Below are 22,640 nucleotides of genomic sequence, written 5' to 3' on the forward strand. Positions count from 1 at the left end.
TTTGCTTTTCTCTCCCCTCCCTCAGTGCCAAATTGGTGCCCATGTCCAGATGTGCATCTCAGCCCCGCCTCTGCCCAGAACTCCAGGCTGGATCACCTTCAAAACCGCACAGGAATCCAGCCACCACGCCCACTGCAGCCAGCCTGGTCCAGGCAGGAGGCCGGGGTCCCTTCCCAGCCACCACCTTATCTCCGACTGGGAGCCTGCGGCCAGGGAGGGAAAGGCTTTCCCCACGGTGACACAGAAACCCCGCCAGGGCTGGCTGGAGCTGAGCTCTGCCACCACCTCCCTGAGGTCTGCGTCCCCAGCTCCTGGGGTAGGTTTGCTCTTGAAGCCACTTAGCAGGTCTGATGACACGGCCAGGCTAAGTATGCCTGTCCCTGTGTCCCTGGGGAACAAAGAGTCTGCCAGCTGGGTTTGGGTTTCAAGACATCTGTCCTTGCCCTTGACCGGGGGATCTTGCAAGGAGATCAGGGCCAGAGCCAGGCGCAGGGAGTGGGGGTAGGACATCAATCGGACACCGCCTTGCCTGGAAATCAGAGCAGTCACCCCACCAACCCCGGGATCCGCCCAGTTCACTTGAGGAGGCCAGACACTGCAGGGGCAGGCTGGGGTTCCCAGCATTTATTTCATACAGCTGTTTAAAAAGCTTGTTTAAAATATAGATCATCATCATATATATATATTTATATATATAAAATATATAAAGAAGAATTGAGGCCAGCCACCCCAAAGAAAAAAGCTATGTTTTATAAATATTTCTGTAGCTCCCATATCCCAGAGAAAGAAAAAAAAACAAAAACAAAAACAAAACATAGAAACATTTACAACCCAAGCTAGTGGTTCCATGTGGTGGGCCCAGCAGGCACGGACTCTGGGGGTGCGTGGGGGGGTGGGTCTCGAGGGCTAGGCCTGCAGAACATTCTGGGGAGGGCAGGCCGACCCCTCCCGTCACTCCCCAGGAGGCTGGTGTCTCTGGCTGTGAAAGGTCGGGTCCATAGCAGTCTTGCCAAACCCACGCCCTTGGCGTTTTAGACTCGCCTGGAAGGCAGCAAGTGGGCCCTCCGGGGCCTTGGGCTGCCAGGTTATTTTTAATCTTGTCGGCTTCCTTTGATGTCCTGGCCCTCCTTCCCCGGGTGGCCGGGCCTTCGGCGCCGGGTGGCTTCCAAGTGGAAGCGAAGCGCATGCCTCGCCTCCTTCCACGCACTGGCATCACAAGCCAGAGTCCGCGGGGTGGCGCCAGGGCCCTGGACTGGCCTCCCGGGGCCCCAAGAGGGACGTGGCCTCACTTGCAGACGTAGCGCTCCACGGTGCGCTCGCACCTGCGGCAGGTGACGTAGCAGCACCAGTGGTACTTGCAGTGGCACCGCTCCACGACGCGGTCGGTGTAGGGGTTGTAGCCGCGTCCACAGCACATGAGGTCGCAGCTGTCACTGCCTTGTGATGTCTTGTTGCACTGCCTGCAAGGGGAGGGGAGGTCACTGGGCATGCTCGTCACCCCTCGCCCCCCACTCCCAGCCAGGCAGCCCCAGCCTCCCCGCCTCCAGAGCTGCAGCCTCAGGGCCCCCCCGGGCTGGCATCTTGGGCTTGGGGGAATGTAAAGTAACCCTCCTCCCTTGGGTCCTTGTCACTTGCCCCTGTATGTCGAAGAGGCACTTATCAAAATGATGCGGTGTTTTGTTTCCTTGGCGGTGTCTTTTTTCCTGCAGTGTCTACTTCTAAGGACTTGGAAGTGTCTCAAACCCCTGTCTGGTAATCCCATCTTCATATTTAATTCTTAATTATATTGTAACAAATGAGAAGGTTGTTTTATGGTGAGAAGCCTAGGATACCTCCTGAAACAAACTAACAGCACTGGATGTGAGGAAATTGGGTACTCGGTCTGTCATTTGTCCACTGTGTACCAGGCCCTTCTCTCAGTATCTGATCTTATTGGAGGCATGCGGGGTCCTTGGTTCAGTGGAATTACTGTGCCCATTTTACAGATGGAAACAGGCTCAGGGAGGGGCAGAGGGCTGCTCAAGGCCTCACGGGAGTTTGCCGAGAAGCAGGGCTCAAGCTCCGAGGCCCTGAAATCCAGTCTAGTGCATATTCTTCCCCCTCAAAAGGCCAGAGAACCCCCGGGCTGCCAGGGGCTGCATTTCTTCCTGAATCACTCCCGTGCTCGAAGAAGGCACTGAAGGCCCTTTTAAAACCCCACTATCCTCGCCATCAGTTCTCCTGTCTAGCGAAGAAACATCTGTGCAGGTAGGCATCTGCTCCAGCGGGGCTTAGGACGTGGGAGGCAGCGAGGTCCCCAGAGCCACGCAGACCAAGGAATCGCAGAATGTCTGAGATGGGCAAAGCCCCAGAGGTGACCCAATCCAGCCTCCTGTTCCCTGATGGGGAAGCTAAGGGAGGAGGGGGCTTGCCCAGCATCACGTGGGGTGAGCACGGAGCCAGGAAGGCCTCCTGGAGCGGGTGGGGCATCCAGGCCATTTCTGGAGAGAAGGGAAAGGTCTGGGTGGCAAAGAACGAAGACTCTGACATGACCTAATCTAAGGGGAGTGAGAGACAGGCGGGAGGAGCAGGGCTGGAGGCAGGGAGGCTGCGGAGGAGGCTGGGCAGCTGAGCAAGAGAAGCCGAGGCCTGAACTGAGAAGGAGCCACGGGGAGGGACGGGGGGAACCCTTGGAGGGGGCGTCAGGAGCTGACGGGGACCTTCGTGCGGGGCATAAGCGGTTCAGGGCAGGAGGGAGGCGGGAACAGCAGGAGGAACACACGCCCTAGAGCCAGACAGACCTGGGTTCAAGTCCCAGCTCTGCTGCTTAATAGCTGTGTGATTTAAGGCAAGTCACTTAACCTTTCTGGGCTTTGTTTAGTCACTCAGCACCATCAGTCCCCTCAGCCTTATCCTGAAGGGCTCTGGGCGACTCCTCCAGGAAAGGGTGATGAAAGGGGCGGAGTTGCATCTTGTATTTCTGGACCCCTGACATGCAATGTTTGAACCTGGCCTCCAGCCTGAGTCAGACCAAGTCTGCGACGGTGCCCGTGAGGGGGAGTTGGGGAGGGTGGGGCCTGGAGAAGGGCAGGTTTCAGAGGCGCGGGGGCCTCCGGAAGAAACAGGACCAGAGGGGCCAGCGTTTGGAATACGGACTGCTGCGGAGGCCTCAGTTCACCAGGTTGGACGTGAGAAGAGCATCTCACCCAGCCAGGGGGCCAGCCGTGTGGACCAGCTGTGCACCTGCCTCTGACAGTGAATAAGTCTTATCTGCATCCAACCTGCTGCACCCCGAATCCCTAACCTAGTAAAGCTCACATTTTCCCTTCTTCCAGGAAGCCTTCCTTAATGTCCAGGCTGGGTCAGGGTCCCTCTGGGTTCCTCATTTTCCCTCTAACACAATCTGAACATCTGAGGTCCCTCCCCCTCCCTGGAGCCAGCCAGAGCCCCATGTGACAAGTGCAAGACGTGCCTGTGGTTATAAGCACAGTTATTGGGGCTGTTTGTTACTGCAGAAAAAGCTGAGTCATACACTGTCTGCAGCTGCCCTTAGAGGGCTGAGCAGGGCAGGAGACCTGGGTGGGGGTGGTGGTGGGGAGGCCACTGGAAGAAAGCAAGGGAGGCAGCGGTGTGGTGGGATGGGGCCTCTCATCAGTAGTCTGGGGGCAAGGGCTAAGGGCAGAGTCAAGGGCAACTGCGAAGGAAGAAGCAGGGCAGCCTGGGGATGGGGAGAGGGGACGGCGACACTGACACTGCCCAGCCTGGAGGGGCTGCTTAGTAAGTGTGATTAGCATCGCTGGCCAACCCTCCCAGGTGGAAGGAACGTCCCTGGGTCACAGGTGAGACCGAGCCTCAGGTGAGTGAAGGGATTTGCACAAGGTCCTGCAGCCGGGAAGCTGTAGCGTCTCACACCCACCCACCACACACACCACACACTCACACGGGCAAAGACCCTCCTTTGCTCTGGGGTCCTCAGTGGGCTCCCCCCAAGTCCTCTGGGTTCTAGAATCCTCCCGTCACCCTATCCTCATCACACCTACCCTCCGCCCAGACTCTCGCTCCCTCCCGCCTCCCCGGCCTGACCCGATTCCATCTCCCTGTGCCCGACCCCCTCAATCTGGCCTCCAGATGGGAGCCTGGGCCTCCTCACAGAGCCCGCGGCTCTGGCCCGTGCGGACAGAGCCCCCCAAAGCAGCCCCCCTCTCCCGGAGACAGGATCGTGGGCTGAGGAGGAAGTGAATGCTGGCCAGGCATCAACTATGTGCCAGACACGTTCTCAGACACCCTCGCTCTGGTTCAATATTCTTTTAACCCTGAAGAACACTAGTTTGGCGGAATGCTATTAGGGGGCTTCTTAATAAGAGTTCCACAGCCAAACACCTCTGGGAAACACTGGCTTTGACAGATCCCTTACCGTGGGAATTCCTCAGAGCCCTCCATGTGTTCTTGTGCCTTGCAAATGGCCAAAGAGAATTTCCCAACATATCTGACTGCAGAGCCATTTCTTCACCGCATTTCAGGACTGGATTCCTCCAGAACCATCTCTGGGAAGAGCTGCTCCCCTGAATCCCCACCAGCCCCACCAGGCACACGGCAGCAGGTCTGTGAGTCACCCCTGGCTCCCTCCCTCTCGCCTGGCCGGAACCAGGTCAGCAGCTGTGATGGGACCCTGTGAGGACCCCGGCCCCAGCTCTGAAACGGGGGACAAGGGGGCAAGAGCGGGGGCCTGGGAGGTGGGTGAAGGTAGGGCGGGCGACTTGGGGACCTTGTCTCTCCACCAAATGCGGCCCCTCTGCTGCCCTGGTTCTGCCTCCACACAGGGCAGACCTCCGGTGCCACCCCGGGCTGGCCGCTGCCCCACCTGCCCTTGTGCCTCTGTTCATTTGTCCAACCACCAGGCTGTATGACATTTGTCCTTCACTTAGTTGGTAAATATTTACCGAGGCCTCTCTTCTGTCAGGCAGCCTCCTTCCCAGCCCCTGTCTCCAAATCTAGTCATTGTCTCTCCCCCTCTGTCCCCTCTCCCCCCAGGGGGCAGGTGCGGGGGGCCTGGCCTGGGCGAGGTGTACACAGCCACTCCCAGGACCTCTGCTGGGGGGACCCTGGGACCCCACACCTCCACCTGGCAATCAATGGGGGGGTGCCCCTCCATCCTCCAAATGCCAACAGAGGTCCGACTGTGTGCCGAGCCCTGAGCTGGGGTGGGGCGTGGGCCACCCCTTTCTGCCGGGGCTCTCCCTGTCCTTACCTGTCCTGCGTCCCGTGGGAGCCCACTTTCTCGTTCTTCATGCAGAAGTCAGGGGAGCTCTGCAGATAGACCAGCTCCGAGTCCTTCACAGGCCGGATGTCCAGGTCCTTGGGCACCAGGTGCTTGCGGGTGCCCATGGGTCGGTGTACTACCTTGGTGGCCGACAGGTAGCGGGTCTTGAGGTCTGAGGCCACATCCTGAAGCTCCTGCAGCCCCTTCCAGCAGGTGCGGATGGAGCAGGAGCCAGACACCCCGTGGCACTTACACTTCATCTCCAGAGAGGCGCGCAGAGCCTGCGGACAGGGGACGGCGTCGGGCTGGGCGGCCAGAGTCACCCCCCGGCCTGCCCGGGGCCCTGCCCCACCCCTTCGCCTGCCGGGTGCACTCAGGGAGTCACCACCTGCTCCGGGCCTCAAGTCTCGGGCTTTTTGCTCTCAAGCTGGGGAATGTCCTGGGTCCTTAGCTCCTCCTCCAACCTGGGGGGCAGCTGGGAGGGGTAACAGATGCCAGGTGAACACCTACTCTGCCAAGTGCTCTCCCACTTAAAGTGGCTTAATCATCACAGAAGCCCTTCATGGGAGGTATGGCATTAATTTCCCCATTTAAGAAAAGAAGAAATGGGGAGTTCCCATTGCGGCTCAGCGGTAATGAACCTGACTAGGAACCATGAGGCTGTGGGTTCGATCCCTGGCCTCTCTCAGTGGGTTAAGGATCTGGCATTGCTGTGAGCTATAGTGTAGGTCACGGACGTGGCTCGGATCCCGAATTGCTGTGGCTGTGGCATAGACCGGCAGCTGTAGCTCCAATTCAACCCCTCGCCTGGGAGCTTCCATTTGCCACGGCCCTAAAAAGCAAAGAGAGAGAGAGAGGAGAAATGAAGGCTCAGAGAGGCTGAGTCTTATGCCCAAGGCCACACAGCTAGAAGATCCTGGACTGGGATTTGAACCCAGGTCTGCGGGTGATTCCAAAAGCCATGGCTTTTCATCCTTCCATGTTTTTTTCCTCTCTCACAAAATGCTTGCTGCAAGAAAAGAGAGGGACAAAGAAGAGAAGGAAGGAGGGGAGGCTGAGGAAGGGGGGCGCAGGTGGGTGCTCGGGGTGGGCTCCCTGGCCTGGCTGACCTTCCCCTCTGCCACCTGGGGCCAGATCACCACTCAGGGCCTGTCTTCACGTGAGCGGAGCAGGTGCGCGACTGCCACCTTGCAGAGTCGTTGAAAGGATTCAACGAGATGACACATACGAAAGAGTTTTGTGAACTATACATGTTACACCAATATTGGTTTTGCGAAATCAGTCTAAGAAAGCATTGTGGTGGAGGGGGCGGCTTGGGCCCGGGGCCTGGGGCCACTCTAGCCCTGGCTTTGGACGTGACTCTGTCCCACTCTCTTCCTCTCCCCAAGGGACACAAACCGGTGCCTTCTGCAGGCCTTTCGGTTCCGTGGTCTAAGCCCCACTCCCTGCGGCACTCTGCTGCAAGGGTTCTGGGTCCCGGGCCGAGCCCTGCAGCAAAAAGATGGGGACACTGAGGCTCACGGGTGGGGACTTGCCCAAAATCATTCAGGGCCTTAGGAAGCTGGTCGAGGTCCAGCTCCCTCCCTGTCCCAGAGCCAGGAAGTGGGGGATGAGGGCACCCTGGGTCTAAAGTCTGGAACTGTCTCAGCAAAGGCTGCGGAGAGCACCTCATGACGTGCACTGCGGGGCACTTGTGCGTCCTCAGAGAAAGGTGACCTGTGCAGGTCAGAGGGCGCGGCGGGGCCCAGGCTCCTGAGGCCCGGCGGCTTCCGGGAGGGGGAGAGCGCCCTGTGCAGACGGCCCCAGGGAGGCCCGCTCCTTGGCATCCGGGCCCCTGGACAGGCCCGATGTGCTCCTGAGGCTGACCCTGTCTGGCCTGCGCTGCGGGAGGGGACGGCTGTGCCCTGGCGGCATGTGGCTCAGGCTCAGCTGCGGGCAGGAGAGGGGCCGGGTGAAGGGCCACCCCTGGATTTCCAAGGGTGGGGGGCAGGAGTCCTGGGTCCCCAGCCAGGCCCTGCTTCAGACCCGCAGGATGGCTCGGCCTCCGTTTCCCCAACCGTCCAAGGATGGCCTGGACATCCTAGAATCCTTCTAATAGGGAGAGAGGAAGGTGCGGACGTGGAAACCTCTGGACTTGGAGTCCCACAGACCTGGGCTCCATCACACTGTGTGTCCTTGGCCGAGTCACCTAAGCTCTTTCTGCCTCACTTGGTGTTGCTGTACCCCGGGCCACAGGGGGCTGCAGGGTGGAGGCCGTGAGATGCCCCCGCCCTGACAGGCCGGCCAGCCGGGACCAGCACCTGTCTGTAAGGAGGGCTACAGGACCTCTTCACAGGCTGGTTTTGCAGACTGTGGGGGAGAAAATGAATCAAGCGGCCCAGGGAGAGGGCCAGTGTCTGGCACACAGACGGGCAGAAAGCTTTTTTTGTATTTAATTTTGAAAACATAAAAAGGTCCATTCATTCACGGACGCATTCACCCGAACCTTCTATGGGATGAGGTGGGAGTGAGTGACACACTGATAAGAACAGACAGGGAGGGAAAGCAGGTTTTGGAGGTTGGGTGGGTTTGGCGCTGGGAGGGCATCTCCGTTAGGTCCTTAGATCCTAGGAGACCACTCCTGAGCTGAGGCTCTGTTGCCCTCAGCCCTCTCCACCTGCCTCCCACAGCCCTGCAGGAAGAGGCCGAGGAACGTGGTTAATGGGGACGAGAGAGCACCAAGCCACCCCATTTCAGAGATGGGAATAACTGAGGCCACAGAGGAAGTGACTGGCCCAGCGTCACACAGCAAGTTTAATGCCGGAGCCAGGGCAGAAACTCAGAGCTCCCGACTCCCAGCTCAGTGCTCCTTCTGCTCGGCAACACTCTCCAACCCAAATCCTGGTGGACCCCCTGGAGGAGGAGGAGCCAGGTAAGCCCCGAGCGCCTGGAGAGGGAGGAGCCAGGGGAGGCCGGGAGCACATCAGTGTGGACGGATCAGGGCCCGTCCCCCCACCACCCGCTCCACTGGGGCACACTGGGTGGCCCTTTTCCAGCCACGTGGCACAAGCACAACCATCTGGGGTGGGTGGGTGGGTGGTTACCTGTCTCCCCACTTCACTGTTGTGTAGACGCATCAGTTTATTGGCTTGGGATCCTGTTTTTTTCACCTTCATAGGAGCATCGGAAAACTTGGCCCCCATGAGGAGCCCGTAGCTGAGGTTGTCCGCACATCCTCCCCAGCGGTTCCCGGGCCCGGGTGGCTCACCTGGGACGGGGCCGCAGGAGCAGCCGGGCAGGTCGCCGGAGGTGCAGGCCCGGGCGATGGCGTGGCTGATGGCGGCCGCCGACAGCGCATACACGAAGGCTGACTCCCGGGTCCCTGTGGGGAGATGCGGGGTCAGCAGGGGCTGGGTGACCCAGGGACAGGGCCCCTCCTTGCCTCTGCGGGGTCAGGCAGGGACAGGGGCCGCGAGCAGGTGGAGGACAGCAGGTGGAGGACAGCCCTATGACCACGCATCTGTCACTCCGCCATCCTCCTTCGAAGCCACAAGCTGACCGGCACACTCACTCACAAAGCCAGCATCCCCACAGACACACTCACTCACACACTCACAGGCCACCCTTTGCCCCTGCTTGCCCTGCACTCAGTGGTGGGGCTGCTTTCGGGAAGCGAAGGCTCAGTCCCCAAGCGCCTCAAAGCCAAGTGAGCTGGGAGCCTGCTGTGGGGTGAAACGTGTCCCCTGAAAAGACACGGCCAAGGAGTTCTGGCTGTGGCTTGGCAGGTTAAGAGCACAACCTAGGGTCCGCGAGGAGGCCGTTGGGATCCCTGGCCTCGCTCAGCAGGTGAAGGATCGGGTGTTGCCACAGGCTGCGGCACAGATTGCAGATGCAGCTCGGATCCTGCGTGGCTGTGGCTGTGGGGTAGGCCGGCAGCTGCAGCTCCGACTCAACCCCTAGCCTGGGAACCTCCACATGCTGCAGGTGTGGCCTCCAGAACCTTATTTGGAAATGAGGTCTTTGCAGGTATGACTGAGCTAAGATGAGGTCATGCGATGGACCAGGGTGGGCCCTAGTGCAACGACCGTGTCCTTATAGGACAAAGGGAAGTGGGGCACAGAGGCATAGAGGTGGGGAGGCCAGGAGACAGAGGCAGGAGCTGATGGAGGCAGCTACAAGCCACAGGACACAGAAGACTGCCGCAGCCCCCTCAAGCTAAGAGGCAGGCAAGAATCCTCTTCCAGTGCCTTCAGAGGGAGCCCCGCTGACACTCCGCCTCTGATTTCAAGACTTCCTGCCTCCAGCACCGTGAGATAATACATTTCCGTTGTTAGAAGCCTCCTGGTGCCTGCTGCTCTGTTACAGCAGCCTGAGCAAATTAATCCTGAGCCCAAAGTGCCTCGGCTGTGGGGTGTCCCGACCTGGGGTCCAAGCAAATCACCCTCCTTCTCAAGCCTCAGTTTCCCTAACTGTAGAATGGGACTGATCATACCTACCTCACAGGCTTGCTCTGGAGTTCAGATCATTCGGGAAGCAAGGAAGCTTTGTAAAGTGCTGCACAAACAGCCTGCTGTCACCGTGTAGGAGAGAGATCAGATCCCCTGGGGCGTTCGAGCCCAGACAAAGCCTCTCTGTGCTACACAGGACCCCCCCCCCCCCGGCAAATCCACCCCAGAAGCCACCTCCTCCAGGAAGTCTTCTGCGGAGATGGTTTTCAGTCCCCACTCCGCTCTGTACCTCGGCAGCACCTTCAGTGCAGCAGGTCTGGCATTACCTGCAGCACACCTGTCTGGCCCAAGGCCAGGCTCATGACAGACTCCACCCCCAGAGCTTCTGTGCATCGTTTAAGCCTCCATTCAGGCATGAGGGGTACACGTGCATGTACCCCCGTCATCCAGGCTCCCCCGCCCTGATATAGTCACTCGCTATATGTTTATTCACTCATCAATTCACGCCCAAACACCCATGTCCGTGATTAAGTCCCCCACCCACCCATCCGTGTATCTACCCATCATCCATCCATTCCCTCATCCGCCCATCACGCTTCCATCCATCCATCCGTGAATTCACCCACCTATCCAAACACACAGAGAGTTCTGCCTGAATTCATCCACCCACCGGCACGCACTTCGCAGGCCCTCGCAGCCCCCCGCCCCCAACCCGGCCCCTTACCTCTCTCCAGGTCAAGCAGGTAGTTGGGGGCGAGCTCGATGGAGGAGCAGTTCCAGCGCATGTCGGCGAAGGCCCTGCGGCAGGCCTTCATGACCTCGCGGGCGGCGTGCACGACAGTGTGCATGAGCTCCAGGTTGCTGCGGCACAGCTGCACCTGCGCAGACACCAGGCCCTCCAGCTGCTTGCAGTGCTGCGTCTGGTTCAGCGCCAGGGCCGCCGGGGTCTTGGACAGCGCCCTGCACACAGGCCGGAAGGCAGCAACCAATGAAAAGCCAGGGCCGTGAGGGGCCACGCTGCCTCCACCCGCTGTGCTGGGCCCCCCGTCCCCCCCATCACCGGGCTTGGAGCCCGTGCTGGAAGGAGCCAGGAAACCAGGAGGCCAAGCCCCGTCCCTAGCAGAGCGATGGCCCCCACCCCCGTGTGGCCTCGGGTACATCACTGACTCTCTCTAGGCCTTGGGTTCTCATTCAAATGACATGGCTCATGGCCTCCATCCTCCAAGCTTTATTAGAATTACACTAACAATAAATGGTTTTAAAATTCTTGTCACAAAGCTCTCACATCCACGGCCTTATTTAATCCTCACGCAGCTGCCGGTTATTACTCCTTATGCAACATTCATCCAACACTGAAGGTGCCAGGCACCGTGCCAAGTGCTGGATTATTATAATCGGAATACATACTATTAACTGAGCACTTACTAGATGCACAGTGTGAGTTCAGAGCGTCCCATCATAGCGTCATTTAATTATGAAACGCATGTATCAGGCTGTAAAATCCCACCTACACGCAAAAGATTTAGGAAAAGATTAAAGAGCCACTCGATTTTGTGATGAATTGGACTTGGCCATTAATTTGCTGTGTGACCTTAGGTATGTCACGGTCCCTCTCTGGGCCTCTGTCTCTGTACCTGTAAACTGTATTTCCCAGAATGGGTTCCAGTGAGGTATTCTGAAAAAAGGGATCCCTGGTCAAGCATGTTCGGGGAACGTGATATACTACATAGCCCCTTGAAGAGCAACAATGCGCATTTACATTTTAAAGGCTCTGAGAAGTCCTGCAGCAAAGCAACAGGTTTGGTCTTAACTTCCAAATCCCTTTACGCTGCCCTCATCTATGCTTTAGGAAACACTGGCCTAGGGGGTCTCTATGAACTCTGGTGATATTCGAGGACCTCAGACCTTCCCAGATCCCAGCTCTGGGCATTTGGATTCCAAGACTTTAGGACCAGGGGTCCATCCTAGATTCACCTTCCTTCCAGGCCTTCTCTGGAGAACAGCTGCATCAGGCTGCACCTCCTCTAAGTGGAGGCTAGAGGGACCCCACAGCCGTAAAGGGCTCCGCATAGACCAACCCCCAACCCTAGGGCCAGCTGGTCCTTGGAAACCCAGCAGAGACCCTGTAGGGACAGGGGACAAGAAGGGACCCACCTTCAGACACAAGGGCTGTGTGTCCCACTTGCTGCGCCCACAGCAGACCTTCCTCAGCGTCCGGGCTGAGATCCAGCAAGGCTGGGATTGCCCAAATCCCTGGCCGGAGACCCCAGGGGAAGCAGCGTGGGGCCAAAGACTAGCCCAGGCCCGGGTGGTCTCCTGGCTCCTTCTTTCCCCTTGTGACCTTGAGCAAGTCAAGTCCTATCTCCTTTCCTAACAATCTCCCAGCCTTGTCTGCGGGATTAACTCCATGTGTATCACATGCTCTGCTCAGGGCTGACACAACACGGTCAGTGCTTCGTGATGGGAGCGACCAGATGACCGCCTGGGTGGTCTTTCTCTACTTGCAGTCAGCCTCCTGCACCCACTTTGTCAAGGCCAAGGGCTGCCCTTCAAGGCCCCTTAAAACCTGCCCCCCAGCCCTCTCCAGCCTCTAGGCCCTGTTCCCCACGTGTCCTCATGTCGGCCACACCAGACTCCCAGCTTCTCTGACAAGGACTGCTCTGCCAGCATGCCCGTGCCCAGGAATGCCTCGCCCCTTGCCCCTGTGCCTAAGTGAATGAATGAACTTGATCTACTCAGAGAAGCAATATTTACTAAGCTCCAACTCTTCCTCAGCTCATTTGGTAACGGACACGACATAGATCTTTCTTCCAGGAGCCCCGGTTTAATGGCTGCACAGACCTATTACCACTTATAAGGCAATGACTCCGACGTCCCAGCTCATGTGCTGGCCCAGGGATGATGCCAGGCTTTGGGTACCAGCTGTGTGACCTAGGTAAGTTACTCAACCTCTCTGAGCCTCATGGTCCTCATCTGTTATACGAAAATGATACATTCAACTTCTACAGGTGAGGGCAAGACTTAAATATGATAATGATTGAGGCCTTATAAATAGAATCCCTTGCTTGTTGCCGCATGAATGTTGGACCAGAGGGAATCAGAAGACCTGGGTTGTGGCTCAAGCTCTGACCTCTCTGCGCTGTGCAATCTTGGGCAAGTTGCTGCCCCTCTCTGAGCATCAACCCTTATAAATAGAATCCCTTGCTTGTTGCCGCATGAATGTTGGACCAGAGGGAACAGAAGACCTGGGTTGTGGCTCAAGCTCTGACCTCTCTGCGCTGTGCAATCTTGGGCAAGTTGCTGCCCCTCTCTGAGCATCAACCACAAAATGGGGGCTCCTGGAGGTCTTGCAGGGGCTGAATGAGATAATACGAGCTGTATGATGCATTAATATGTGCGTTTGCTTCCTCTTGCCTGTGTCTGCCATGCCTCACCCATCCGACAACTCTCACATACAGAAATCCTCCCAGAGACGTGGGAAGCAGACCCAGGCACGGCCTGATGTCTGTGATTGGAGTGGCACAAGCCAGCCTGCCTGAGAGTGACTGTGGGTGGCATGGGCCGTCTCTCTTCACTGTGTCCCCTGGCCCATCCCTAAACCCCAAGGCAGGAACCGAGAAACCACTGGTGTATCTGGATGCAGACCTCAGGCATGGGTGCCTGACCTCGCCAATGCCAGGATGCCCCGGGGAAACTGCTGCCTGGACTCCTGCAGCTCATGCTAGGCGAGGCGTGATCCCACTGGGCAGAAATCACCCCCTCGACCTGATTCTTGGTTCTTAGAGCCCTTCTGCCTCCACCTAGTGAACACGGTCTGGGCACATGGACCCCCTGGCCCTGGCGGACACGGCGCTCCCTAGTTTACAGAGTCTCGCATTCCCTCCCATTCTCAGGCCTGGAGGGACCCTGAGAGTATCACCCACTCAGTACAGAGGAGGCTGCTGCGGGGACCAGGGCCTGGGTGCTCTGCCTCCTTGGACGCTGTTCTCCCCTGAACTGGCCCCCCCTTCCCGGGTCCCCTCTCTCCTGGGCTGGGGGTCATCCATACAGCCTGTCCTGAGCCCGCCCTGCCCATCAGCCTTGCCCAGCTGCCATCCTTCCTCTCTGAGCTGCTTTCCCACTTCCCTGCCGGAAGGATGGCAACACCCCGCATGGCACAGGGCACACAGGGAGGACCCAAGCAGGGTGGCAGCCTTCCAGATCCTTCTCCTGGGCTCCTGGTCAGAAAGTGGACAACGTGAGCAGAGACCTTATGTTCAAGCAACTCCCGGGCACCGGGTGCTGCGGCTCCTGGGAAGGGATGCTCTGGGCTCCCGGGGCCTGGAGACCCTGGGCCCCTCTGGGGGTCAGTCTGTCCATCTGTGACGTCCTCAAGCATCCCGCTCCCCCGGTGAGAAGGCGAGAGAAGGTGCTCTGAGGGACCCTGGTGATGCGCCCAGAGGAGGTGCAGCCGGCCCCGGTCGGGAGCAGGACAAAGAGGGCGCATCCTGGGGGGCCTGGGTGGGCCGGGAATGGCCGGGAGGGACGGCCCGCTGCGGCGCTGGGGGAGGCCGGCTCCTGGGAGCGCGCGGACCGGGAGATCAGGAGGTGGGAGGCAGCGGATTCCACTGCCGAGGAGGGCGATGCGGTCATCTGGTAATTGGCGGTAATGACCGTTTCTAACGAAGGCCCCCGGGGGAGGTAATCAAGGAAGAGGACGGGAGGCGGGGGAGCTGCCGTCTGGACATCTCGGCCGTCCGGCGAGCCTCGCTGCCGCAGACCCCTAATTGAAAACACCGTGATTTCTCTGGGGGTGGGTGCTCGGGGAGAGGGTGGAAGAGAGGACAGGAGGGAACGGAGAGTTCACGGGCGAGGCCCACGCCAAGGGTGCCGCTGGGGTGGCTCGGGGGTTCTCCTGGGAAGAGCGGGAGGCGGGTGCCGTGGGCCAGAGACCTGGATTGCGGCTCCAGCTCAGCCGCTCACCCAACGATCGCGACCTGGGGCAAGTCACTGCCCCTCGCCAGGCCTCCGTGCCCCCACCCCATGGTGCAAGTGGGGACACGGAGGCCCAGAGCCGACAGGGCTTGCCCAGGCCTGCATACAGCCAGCCAATCAGAGGCAGAGCCCGGCTAGAACCCAGGCCTCTTAGATCGCAGGCTAGGGCTCTTTCGTTCCCATTTTATTGCCGAGGAAGCTGAGGCTCAGAGAGACAAAGTGGTTGATTTGCCTAAGGCCTGGTTCCAGGCTGGTGCACTGGCAGAGCTCAAGTTGGGACCCAGGTCTCCCGGCCACGCTGCATCAGCAGAGTCCCCGCTGCAGCTCTTAGGACTCTGCCTCCAGAAGCCCAGTCCCTGAGTGAGCAGCAGGGCTGCCCAGGGTAGCTGGAGTGGCCTTTAAGGGTCCTCCCAGCCACCCTGGGCCTCTCCTCTCACGGGGCAGCCCCAGTGGTTCACGGGGGCTGGAGCCATTCTCTCTGCCCCCCACAGGGCAGCCAGAGAAGGGGGTGGACACCCCTCATTTCCTGGCCTGAGTCTCCCAGCACCTGGTTTGGGTGGGGGGCGAGGTGGGGAGGGATCCCCCAGATTATTTCTGATCAGGTGCTTCCACCCCGTCTCCCTTACCGCCCAGCCCACAGGAAGCTCAGGCTGAGTCCCAGGTCCTGCACAGGTGGACATTCAGGGTTGCTGGCCACGTGGCCCTTCAGTCCCCATGTCCGATGCCCCTTTCCTCTTCGGCTCACTTGGCACATCCCCAGGACAGCCGAGGCTCCTGGATGAGGCCCCAGCTTCCCCACTGGTCCCCTCCCTGGTTCCCAAGCATCCTGTGACTCCCTGCAACCAAGAGGCCACAGGGCCAGACAGCCTAACTCCAAATCCTGCCTCCTCTGCCTACCAGCGCTGACACCCTCTTTAGTAAAGACCCGCTGAGCCTCTGCTGCCTCTTCTCTTGATTGGGTGTGACAGCAGCACCCCCCTCACATGGTGGTTGGGAGATTTAAATGAAATAATACACATAAAGCACTTAGAACAGTGCCTGGCATGTAGCAAAGTCACAAATACATAGCTGTGTACACACACACACACACACACACACACACTGTTGTTATTCTTAAACTCCACTCCTCCTGCTTCTATCTTTCAGCTCCAGCAACAAGAGTTTAACCCCTATCAAGAGGTTTGGCTTCGTGGAGCCTGTCTGCCTGGCTTCTGATCCCACATCCACCATTAATTAACTAGCTCTGTGACCTTGGGCCAGTTACTTAACCTCTCTGTTCCTTAGTTTCCTCCTGTGTAAAATGGTAGTGATAAGAAGGTCACCCACCCGCTAGGAGTTTTATCAGAATTAAAGGGCTGCAGCTCTGGGGATTTTCTAGCAGGCTCCTGCAATTCCTGGCTTCTCTGTTGCCCCACACGCACCATCCTGCCCCCGCTCTTCCTTTGGTCTAGGACGCCTGTTTGGCATTCCTTCCTTGTGCTTCGAAATCCCACCAAGCCTTTGAAGCCCGGCCCAAAGTCATGTCTCCTAGGTGGGAGTAACCGCTCTCCCTCTGGGCTCCCACGGCCCCTCTCCTGGGACATAGTCTAAAGTCTGCTTTGTACTTTTTTTTTGTCTTTTTAGGGCCGAACCCACAGCACATGGAAGTTCCCAGGCTCGGGGTCGAATCAGAGCTGCAGCTGCCGGCCTACCCTACAGGCACCGCAACGAGGGATCCGAGCCACGTCTGTGACCTACACCACAGCTCACAGCAACGCTGGATCCGTAACCCACTGAGCAAGGGCAGGATTGAACCTGCATCCTCATGGATACCAGTCCGGTTCGTTACCACTGAGCCACAACAGGAACTCCCTACTTTGTCATTTTTACACGTCTGTCTCCCCCAAGGGGCTGGGAGCTCTTTTAAGGCAGCCACTGAGTAGTACCAATTTTTGTGGCAGCCTGGGCAGTGCGGTGGGGACAGCACGGAGGTGGGGCTTAGCCAGCCATCTGTGACAGACCCTACCTGGCTATATGCCAGCTTGGGGGCCTGTGCCTGTCACACATTTCTCAGCACCTCGGCGTTCCCACGGTGGCGAGGAAAGGAAGGCAGTGTCCCCCGGAACGCTCTAGAAGCAAGCCCAGTTCTCAGCCTCTGAGGCTCCTTGAGCAAAGCCCATCCCTCTCTGGGCCTCGGTTTCCTTATCTGTGAAGTGGTGGTGGCCCAGGAGGGCATGGCTCCCCATCAGAGGTTCTAACCCGCTGGCACAGTGCCAGGTTCCAGCCGCAGAAAGAAAGTGGCTGATTTCTCACAAAACCAATCAGGAGCAGCACAGAAGAGCTGGTGCCTCTGGTGCCTCTGGTGCCCAGGGGTGGGGGGGCGGCTGAGCTCTCGCTTGTCCTCGCAAACAAGATGATGGGGCTCCCCCTCTCGGATCACCAATTAATGGGTAACTCAGCCCCAGACGGGGCAGGGCCTGTGACCTCCAGACCGTTTGCTGGCCGCCCAGCCACGATCGCCTGTCTTGCAGCTAATCCACCGACCTTCCTCGCAGCCCCTCCCCAGCCCCCATAATCTGTCCCCTGTCTTATCTGCTCCCCGCCCCCGACCCGGAACTCTCCACCGTGTCCTGTCCTGGCCTTTTCCGCCACTCAGGGAGGCTCTCCACCCAGAGTGCCCTTCTCCCCCTGCTGGCACCCGCCAAACTCCCACGGACCCCTCAGGCCCATCCTAGGAGCCCCACTCCCAAAAATTCTAGAAAATTCTACGTGGGGCCCGGCATGTGTGCTCCCCCGCAAGGGGTCTCCTCTCCTCTGGGCCCCCCACCACACCGCCTGATCGCTCCTAGGGCCCTTGGAGTTATTTACAGCCTGGGCTTATCTCTTCCAGACCAGAGGGCAGCTCCTCCAGGAAGGGGCTGGGCTTTCCTCCTCTCTCCTGTGCGCTGGGCCCACAGCCCGCAACCCGGCTCGGAGCAGTCACTCCCTTTCGCGGGCGGAAAGGAGCCTCCCGCCCCCCAGCCACTCCTTAATAATTTCTATCTAAGCGGCCACCCTTCACAGGCGCACAGCATCTGACAGCTCCCGGGTCTTTCTCATCTGACCCGAGGCTCCTGAGACTCTTACTCTCCTCTGACCAAGGAGGACGCTGAGGCTCCCAGGGGCTGAGTGACACTTGCCCAAGGTCACCCAGGTGGAGGGATCCGGACTGTTTGAGGACCTCCAGCTAGATCAGGAGACTGAATAGGAGCAGACCCTGTGTGCCCGGCACAAACCCTCTTGATCCGCTCGGGCCCTTGACCACGCTCTGTTTCCATCTGTGGCGGTGGAGGTCTCGGGCCGCCCAGGACAAGGTAATTCTGTCGCCCTCCACGCCCTGTCTGGCTCAATATTTTCCAGGAAAGGAAAAGGAGGCGTAAGAAGAGTGACCGGCCCACGACCCCCAGCCACCTTCTGCCCCCAGATCTTGGGAGCCTGGGCCCGATGCGGGCAGCGGGCTGCTTAAGGCTCTCCACCGCCCCCAGCCGCTGGTCCCCGGGAGCCCATCTGCGTGGACGCAGGTCCCTACTTACAGCCACTTGATGCCATAGCACACGCTGGTCTGGAGCGCCAGGGCGAAGAGCAGCGCCTGGCAGACCTGCGGCCGCGCCCTCATCCTCGCGCGGCGGGCGCGCCGGGGGGTCGCACCCTGGGGAAGCCGCGCCGAAGTCCAGCCGCGCGCCCGGCCGCCGTCCCTCGTCCTGCGCGCACGCCGCCTGCAGTGGGGAGAGCGCGGAGGCGGCGGGTTAAGGCAACGCGCGGGGCGGGCGCCGCGCGGGGAGGGCGGGGGGCGCGTTTTATTCAAATTACAAAGGAGGGGTCGGCGCCCGGGGAGGAGGCCGGGCCCGCGGCGGGCGTCGTGCCTCCCGCCCCGCACAGCCCGGGCCGCGGGGGGCGTCTGGCTCGAAGGAGGTGCCGCCGCCGCCGCGCGCCCGAGGGCGTGTCCACCTAGCGCGGCCCCGGGCGGGAAGGGAGGGGGCAGCAGCACCCGAGACTGGAGAGACCGCACAGAGAGACCCTCACTCAGAGAGCGAGGCTGAAAGAAACTCAGCCGAGGGGGAGCGGGGATAGACGCACAGAAAGGAGAGCAGGGGGCTGGGGGCGGAGGCCGCGGACCCGAGAGGGGAGGAGCAGATTCCGGGCCCAGGACCTGGGTTCTCATCTATGCAATATTAATTATTATGGGCTTGGCAGGTTTCCTTCCCTCCAGGCCTCAGCTTCCCCCCTCTGTAAACTGGGGGCACAACTCGCTTTCAGACAGAACGTTCACCTAATGGGTTCGCAATTGTTCCCCTCAGAAACTCTGTGAGCTAGATACGATCACTGACCCCATCTCACAGATGAGACAGCTGAGGCCCGGAGATGTGAGTGAGGTTGTTCAGCCAGCAAGCGGCAGGTCCATGCCCCGTATTCTACTTCCACATCTACCCAGGGGTCTGGTGAGAAGCCAAGGAAATGGGGGCTTGTTCTGGGCACCAGTTTCTCAGTCCGTGGAAGGGAATTGGAGAAATGGAATAGCAAAGATCTTTGTACAGCGAGAGATGTTGAGGGTCCTGAGTCTCAGAGTCCTTCTAGCAGTGCCCCTTTAAAGGGTCGGATGGTGCCCAGGCCGGCCAGAGCCTGAGCGGAGAAGGGGAAGGCAAACCCTGGCTAAGCCCGGAAGCGCACGGAGCCGGCGCGATGCCGCATTCGGCCGCCAGGCGGCGTCCTGGGGCCGCGGAGCAGATCTTACCCTGCCTGCATGCTGAAGAGCCGCTTACTCTGGATTTTTTTTCTTCCTTTTTCTTTTTTTTTTTTTAATTTTTCTTTCTTTTTTCTTTCGTTCTTTCTTTCTTTCTTTTTTAATTTTGGTCTCCATTCTCACCTCATTAACTCCCTTCTCAGCTTCTCCTAAATTTACCAACACCTGGCGTTCGTTCATACAGCCCCAGCCCTTCGCCTCTGGGGAGGAGCAGACAAAGGGATTCCTTTTCTAAAGGATCTGGGGAGTTGGGAAAAGAAGGCGCCCGTCTTCGTGGGGACGCTTGAGCGAAAAGGGGGCGTTCTCATCTGGCTGTGTGATCTTGGACAAGCCTTCCACCGCCCCAGCCTCAATTTCCCCCTTCTATAAAAACAAGGGACTGGATTTCTCCATGCATCTTCTGAGGTCTTTCCAGCCTCCAGTAGTCTGCGGGTCGGCCTAAGTTTCCACTATTGAGCTCCCCTCTCCACTAGTACCTCTACCTGCATAGTGTGTGCATGTACGTGTGCGCCTTAAGCGCGCGCGCACACACACGCGCGCGCGCGCGCACACACACACACACAAAGATCTGAAATCCCAGTGTTTTCTGGAGCCTTGACCCAGAGCGAGGCGACGAGAAAATTGAATTACATTCCCCCCCCCCCCGGAGTCCCGCAGCTGGGCGCCTAACACAGTGGAGCCTGCTACAAACTTGCCGAGTCCGGGCGCAGGGGCGAGGGGTGGGGGACGCTGGTTCAGCGGGGCTTCCAGTCTAACTGTGCCCCCTCTTCCCATCCAGCCTGTATCCAAACCCTTTGTCTTGCTGGCCCTGAACGTTTACTAAGTTCCTGAAAACGAGAAAATATATCGGCTGAATGGGGAGGGGGGAGGGAGAGGATCAAAACTCCACTGTCTGTCCTCACCTCCACCCCCCCAAAGTGTGGGCTCACCCCCACCCCCGCGAGGCGCCCCAGCATTCCAGGGTGGGGAGGAGAAAGGGCTGCGCGCCGAGAAAGGAGAGCGCGGACTCACAGCAGGGGATCTGTGTTCAGCCCAACGCGCCCTGTGCGAGGAGGGCCACCTGGGTCACAGCGCACAGGGACCCAGGCCTCCAAGCTACTCTCGTTCGGCTCTTTTCGAGCGGCCCCGGTGGGCCTGGGCTTCTTCCTTCGCCGCCCCAGCACGTCGCTGGGGGGAGGCGGCTCCTGGCCTGGGCCTCTGGGTCCTGACGGATTATTCCTGTCCAGTGTCACAGTGTCTGGGACAGCCGCGCGGGCCGCTGGGTCACCCTCAGCCTGCGCCTCGCGGGTCAGGGCACCCTCGCTTCTGGGAGCCCCCGGCCCGCCAGGGGGCGCTAAACCAGGGTTCAGGTGGGATCGGCCTCCCCAGCCCTGGGACCTTGGGCAAGTCCCGTCCTCTTCCTGGGCCCCGGTGTCCCCATCTGCGGATGGGATGGGGTTTAGAGTAAGTGCCCTCTCAGTACTGGTCGTACTCTGACATCCACTTGCCGTGGTCAGCCCCCCAGCCGCCCTACCCCTTTGCTTCCGGCCCAGCTTGGAACCTTCCTTGGGTCAGGCACGTAGTGGGCCCGCGTCAAAGCCAAGGGTCTTGAAGAGATAAGCGGTCCCTTCCTCCCCGCCCTGAGGCTAAGGTTCAAGCTACCTCGTTTGCAGCGGGCGATGGAGGAAACTTCCCGGGCTGTGCACACTCTGGGCACCGCCAGCGCAGTAACCGCAGTCCCGCTGCAGCAGGTGGTTATAAGGCTGAGGCTCTGGAAGGCCCTGGAAACCCAGCTGCCAGGTGGCTGTCTCCTCTGAGCCAAAGCCGGCGGGGAGACACAAAGCTTCCCCTTCCCCGAAGAGCCTGCGCTGGGCCTGGAGCCGGCACTGCGCGCCGGGGCTGCGTGTCCACGCCGCGCGGAAGGTCGCCGCGGGCCCGGCCTGAAGCCTGTCGCTGCGCAGCTCGCAGAGCCGACCCCGGGAATCCGTGACACAGAGCCACTGCTTCAAGGTTACCTGCGACGCCTAGCGAGGTGGGGCCCGCTCCCCGCCTTTGACCCTGGCCGCGAGATGCGTTTGCTGGGCTGCAGACGGTGCGCCAGGGGGCGGCGGTAGGGGTGGGGGTTATTTTGGAAGTGGGAAGGGTGGGGTGAGGGAACTCGGGGTACCTCATACAACCCTCTCTGAGCCCGACCCCGAGCGCCTAAGGGCCGTGAGGGTCTTGGAGGTACCTTAGCTCCGGGAGGTGGGAGGTGTGGGGCTCGTGCGCGAGCTCCGCCAGATGTTCAGAGCGGCTCCAGATGTGCCTGGGGGCCGGGACAGGACTTTCCTCCTCCCTACCCCCGAGCCTGGAGCTCAGGTCTGTAAACAAACTCTCGGTTCACTCCCTGGCCGCTTCTGGGGGCCCGTCTCAAAGCCAGGCGTCCGCCCCACCCCCCAATTTAGGAGGAACTGCCGTAGTTCTCTGCCTTTGGCCACCCTCTCCCGTCCCGCCACACACACCCCTGCTGCAGGATCCAAGTCCCCCACCCCCGCGGTGGCTCGGGCATGACCTCATCCGCGGGCTGACTGGGAGCGAGAGGGTCTTAAGGGGGGTGGGTAGGCTTGCGGCGGCCCGCGGGAAATGCACGGCCCCCCTGCACCATTCGTCCGCATAAAGCCGGCGCCCCCAGCCCCGCGGGACTGCGGTGAGTGGGGGGAATGCCTGGGAGAGCGGCGGAGGAGAGGCATGGAAAAGGGCTTGCTTTGCCTACCCGGGAGCGAGCGCCCGACGGGATCGCGCCGTCCCCCTCGGATTCGGGCGCCCGTAGCCCCCCGCCGCCCTGGCAGGTCCCCGCGGAGCTCTCGCCCGGTGCCCGCGGCCGCAGCTCACCTCCTGGGCCCTCGCCTGGAGGGGCCGGCCGGGGAGCGGCGAGCGCGGCCCCCAGCGGACCCGAGCGCTCTCCCTGCTGGGCCGGCGGCGAGGGCGCACTCTTCACTTGCGGCAGGAGAAGGACGCCCGGGATCCTGGCGAGCAGCGGCCGGCTCGGGGCTCTCGGGGACCGGGGCGCGGACTCAGGCCGCTCTGGAGGGGGCTCGGCTGCCGGGGCCTGCGCTCGCCCGCTCGCCCGAGCTCTCCTGCTCAGCCGGCACCGTCTCCCGCCCCGGCTGCCCGAACTGCTTTATAAGGCGCGGGCAGCTGCTTTGATCCGCCCACGTCAGCGCGCCGAAACCCCACCGGGTGGCTCGCGCCGCGCGCGGGGGGCGGGGGCGGGGTCCCCGCG

General features: G+C 60.2%; 1 protein-coding gene across 4 annotated transcripts; it reads right to left on the minus strand.

The window, feature by feature from the left end:
- On the minus strand, positions 597-22,573 carry WNT11 (Wnt family member 11). 4 transcript variants are annotated; one of them, XM_005667138.3, is made up of 6 exons: positions 22,250-22,573; positions 18,192-18,374; positions 10,391-10,626; positions 8,323-8,600; positions 5,228-5,520; positions 597-1,460 (listed from the first exon to the last, which is right to left on the minus strand). In XM_005667138.3, exons 2-6 carry the CDS (start codon positions 18,272-18,274, stop codon positions 1,286-1,288), a joined length of 1,065 nt encoding a protein of 354 aa, XP_005667195.1. In that variant the 5' UTR covers positions 18,275-18,374; positions 22,250-22,573; the 3' UTR covers positions 597-1,285. The 4 variants fall into 4 exon arrangements, with proteins under 4 accessions (XP_005667195.1, XP_013834603.1, XP_013834602.1 ...); XM_013979149.2 differs by lacking the exon at positions 22,250-22,573 and adding an exon at positions 22,131-22,219; XM_013979148.2 differs by lacking the exon at positions 22,250-22,573 and adding an exon at positions 21,609-21,815.

The sequence above is a fragment of the Sus scrofa genome, chromosome 9 (assembly GCF_000003025.6).
Source record: "Sus scrofa isolate TJ Tabasco breed Duroc chromosome 9, Sscrofa11.1, whole genome shotgun sequence".
Taxonomy (NCBI): domain Eukaryota; kingdom Metazoa; phylum Chordata; class Mammalia; order Artiodactyla; family Suidae; genus Sus; species Sus scrofa.